The sequence below is a fragment of the Macadamia integrifolia genome, unplaced genomic scaffold (genome assembly GCF_013358625.1).
Source record: "Macadamia integrifolia cultivar HAES 741 unplaced genomic scaffold, SCU_Mint_v3 scaffold1048, whole genome shotgun sequence".
In the NCBI taxonomy this organism is placed as follows: Eukaryota; Viridiplantae; Streptophyta; class Magnoliopsida; order Proteales; family Proteaceae; genus Macadamia; species Macadamia integrifolia.
In genome coordinates, this window is record NW_024868066.1 from 209,623 (window position 1) to 213,860 (window position 4,238).

Here is a 4,238-nt window from a genome sequence, read left to right on the forward strand (position 1 = left end):
GTGTCATTGCCCCCACCGAGAGGTCAATTTGGCTATATCAGGGAACATAAGCACAGGAACCGAATGTCCAAAGCTAATTGCTTGGGCTAAAAGGTGCTTGCAGAAGGGGAGTGTGTCCAAGTCCCTCGCTGATCAACAAAAGTTCGATCAGTTCTTTGAGCAGAGGAGGAAGAAACTTGGGATTGAGTAGAGCAAAAGATAGAAGAATGGGTAAAAACCATAAATCGTCTCCTATGCCATAGTGCGTAGCGTATGAAGGGCCTATCCCTTTGTTTTTCCTCCAATTGTTTAGCTGGAATAAAGGAGACAGATTGTATGCTTTTCTTTTTCTTTTGGATAGGGTTGTTATTTGTACTTTCTATCTGATACTATTACATGGTTTAGTTTTATACCCAAGAGCACAGACTTAAGTATCGAATAATAATGGCATTTACACGTTCTTGATCCAGCATGCATCCTAAGAATGCATACCAAACCGCAGCCTTAAAGAGTATAGAATCCATCATAGTCGCATCAAAAGCCCGTCCTCATGTCCTAACTCTCAGGTCATGATGTACCATGGTTTTAAAGCAAATATGCTTCCCTTACTGCAATATATATATTTTTTTCTTCATTACTCAATCTTCTGGTAGATTGTAGTGTTGGCGGACATTATTCAATAGTTTGCATGTAATACAGAGCTCCATTCTAGGTTGACAGCTGCAATGTTCAGCAATGGTATGGTTCTTACTAGAGGAACCTTGGTCATATTTTTATTCAATTTCTGCGGAGTATCGAATAGCATATTGAAAAAAAAAAAAAAAAAAACTGAACAATTCTAGTTAGAATTTAGTCTTATGATGCATTTCTTACAACACTTTAGTGCAGTGGCTACAAACACTGTTCTATCCAGGATCCTAGTTCCATACAGGGAGTAATGAACATCATGTCTATGCCTTTGATTACCTAGTGCCACTAGTTCATTTTGCACTTTTTTCGGGTGCAAATTCCGACCCTGTAGTATGACTCTCTCTCTGATCTCCTTAATCTCTCTCTCTCTTTCTCAATATATCCATCTATAATCCCTAAAAGCATATAATTCTTACTTGTAGGTCCGAGTCTACAAGCGAAGAGTGTATTTGAAGACCTCAAACATGCAAAGAATTCATTCGAGCAGTATCTATATCCAGAATGACTCAAAAATTATCCTGCCAAAGCTCCTATACTACTATTCTAAGGATGCTTCTCTGGATTTACCTGGGGTTTGAAGATGGTAAATGCATGTGCATCTGGAAATCAATGGAAAACTACCTGAAGATGCTATAGGGAAAAATGCTAGACAAGCACATTCAGTGGTCACCCTGAAACTCTTGTGTCTGCCTTCTGGTGTATAATCCCCAAAGAGTTAGCTAAAGGATCTCTACCTATATGATTAGGTCTTTACTGTAAAGTATGAATTTGTAACTGATAATATTATCATAAATGTATTTGAAGGCATAAAGTACTGACGGCTTTACCAGCTCTTGTAAAGCAATATGTTCATTTGCTACTTAGCTAACGAAGCATTTCAAAAATGATCTGGCCTTCGGAAAGAGGTTTTGACAATCCATCTGAAGCTAGGTTCCTATAAAGATATATTTTTGTACCATTGAGAAGTCTGCACATAAGCTAAGGAGGCTGCACAGTAAGAAGTCTCTAAGCGCAAAGATCAACTCAATGTGTTCATCTTTGCCACTGTAATTCTTTTGAAGCACACAGGATGTGAGAGATGTCCTTCGCTCCCGAGCATTGTGGGAGAGCTGGTGGTGTTGTAAATTTCTGTCATTTATTAGAAATCACTGAGCTGTAGTAGATTTCTTATCTATAAATTTTCTGTCCTAAAAAGAAGCTTCTAACTAATAGAGTAGGAATTTGCTTAAAAAAATCTAGTAGGTGCGATAGATTGAGAAAATGATCAGTTAGATATGGATCTTTATTTTTATTGCCATATGAGTTCAATCAGTTCTCTCAAAATGTATTAAAACACTCTGTTTGACGAAAGATCAAATTATCAGGGGCCAGCTGGCTGAAGGCGTACATGTTCAAGAGCTTCCCCAGCACGAGATCCTGTGGAAAATCGGAGATCTCGAAAATCTTCAAAGGTGATCGGGGAATAGAGGCGAGGATGTTCAGAGTCCACAAATTCTGGTGGAGCCTCCACTGCACTGTCCTTGGGTCCAAGTACAAACATGGCAATTGAGAAGCGGGTTATTGCCTCCTTGCATTGCACCCTGTGCTTCACATTGTAGAATCTGCCATTGCTCCAAAGCTTCTCATTTGTTCAATTGGTGCACACATCACATGCGTTTAAGTGAAAAAAATATTCAAACATTAGTCACATTCTAACCAAAAGCTACTAATTAACCAAGAGATTGAACATGTAGGGCGATTGGTTGCAGGCATACGGTGGCCATGTCCCCAAGGTTGACAAGGAGAGTCCCTGGCTTGGGTTCCACGACAACGAAGGCACCAGCTTTGTCCATCACTTCCAGGCCACCCACACTTTCATCATCCTGAAGTATAGTGAGGAATCCAGAATCTGTGTGCATGACGACCCCAGGGGAACCCACGGTGTCCGGTGTGAAGTTGTACCTGTTTATCCTGAACTGGCATGGCCACCCCTTCGTTAACTCACAGTCTAATCCCATTCCCTCCGCTATCTTCTGCCCTATCTCCAAGCCCAGCTCGTTCATCGCCCGGGAATACGATAGGATTGTTTCTCTGCCATTACAGGTGAGGAAGAAAATTTACTGGTTGGAAATGGAATTCTAATCTGAATTATGGATCATGAGTAAACGACAGTACTCAAAAATGTAGGCTGGTTCAGTTAATCAGTTGAGAGTTCAAATGATTCGGTCTTGAGGTTCCCATAGGCATTTCAATGTTGGGGTGTGATAGGATTTGGCTTAATTTGATCTGTAATGAGGATGGAAGAGTTGTTCTGTCAAGTGCTGGCTCAGTCACTTGAAGTTGGAACTTGGAAACCCCCCAAATGCCCAACCAGAAAGAAATTACTCTTCATTTTTGTGGGATTTGAGATTCAAAATACATCATCCATTAGCTAACAATGTTAATTTAATCATAAGAGAAAATGAACCCAGTAAATAAGAAATCAAGTTGAAAAAAGGGGGATTTGGGCTTCTAGAATGTAGAGAATTAAGTCAACGCCTACAATAACTATCTAAATCTCAATTAACAGAGCTGAAATGGAGTGAGACTGTGAGAGTGATAAGAGATCTGACTTGTGAGTGAATCATTGAAGCAGAGTAATAACTGGGTTAAGAGCAATTAGTGGACAGAGGAGAGCCAGAGTACCTTTGTTGCGGGGAAGCGCCCAACTGAGTACAAAAGGTTTCTACGGCTTGTGGGGAGGCGACGTCGAACAAACCGAATGCTTCATAGAATGGATTTTCCTTCGAAGGTGGCCAGTAGCCGCTGCTGGCGATCACATCGGTGTTCCGGCATTTGATCTCCATGGGGAGGTTGAAGAGTGATCTGACCACAGACTTCATTTCCGACAACAGCAAAGATGGGATCTTGTGGTTGACGATTCTGAAACATCCCCACTCCTCGCATGCTCTTACAAGCGCCTGAGACTGCCCTGGGAAGTCCTCCAGATCAATTACAGGGATTGTCATTCTCAACAACCACACGGTCCCAGATCTACTCTTGAGTTTCTTCTTTCTGTTCGATCCTCTCTTTCCTTCTCTTAGACTCGTTTCGCAAACCCTACTGCTTAATCTGGTTTCTTTCTTCGAGATTTGGCCTTGAGCCTCCAGACTTTGCGCCTTCCATTATTGACTTTCATGGAAGCTTTTTAGAAATAGAAAGAAGGCGACCAGGTAACGATGAACGAGACAAAACGTTACAATAAAAAGAATAAAGATATATTTTAATCCATTTGTTGCCCATCAAGGACAGTTGGAATGCTCTTTTCAGTTTTCACTATTATAGTTCTACTTTATTGCTATCGAAAATCCATATGAACTGATCTGCACAAGCATAAAAGGTGGAGGCCCAAAACTTTGTCCAAGATTAGTCCTTCGATGCTCAAGTTAAAGATCAACTGCACAGTTCTTTACAGGAGTAATGATGTAGGTCTATTTGCTTACCTCTTTTCCTCCTCTCCGGTCATCTTTTATAGTCTTTAGGGTTTAGGATTTCTTTTTTCCTTGGAGGAGTCCTCGGGTCTGCCTCCTTTTCTTTTCGAGTCTTATTCG

General features: G+C 40.9%; 1 protein-coding gene across 1 annotated transcript; it reads right to left on the reverse strand.

Moving 5' to 3' along the window:
* Positions 1–1,921: 1,921 nt before the first annotated feature.
* LOC122062484 (2-oxoglutarate-dependent dioxygenase DAO-like) lies at positions 1,922–3,884 on the reverse strand. The gene is made up of 3 exons (XM_042626131.1): positions 3,334–3,884; positions 2,424–2,739; positions 1,922–2,287 (listed from the first exon to the last, which is right to left on the reverse strand). The coding sequence occupies exons 1-3, from the start codon at positions 3,654–3,656 to the stop codon at positions 2,030–2,032; spliced, it is 897 nt and encodes a 298-aa protein (XP_042482065.1). The 5' UTR covers positions 3,657–3,884; the 3' UTR covers positions 1,922–2,029.
* Positions 3,885–4,238: the final 354 nt, after the last annotated feature.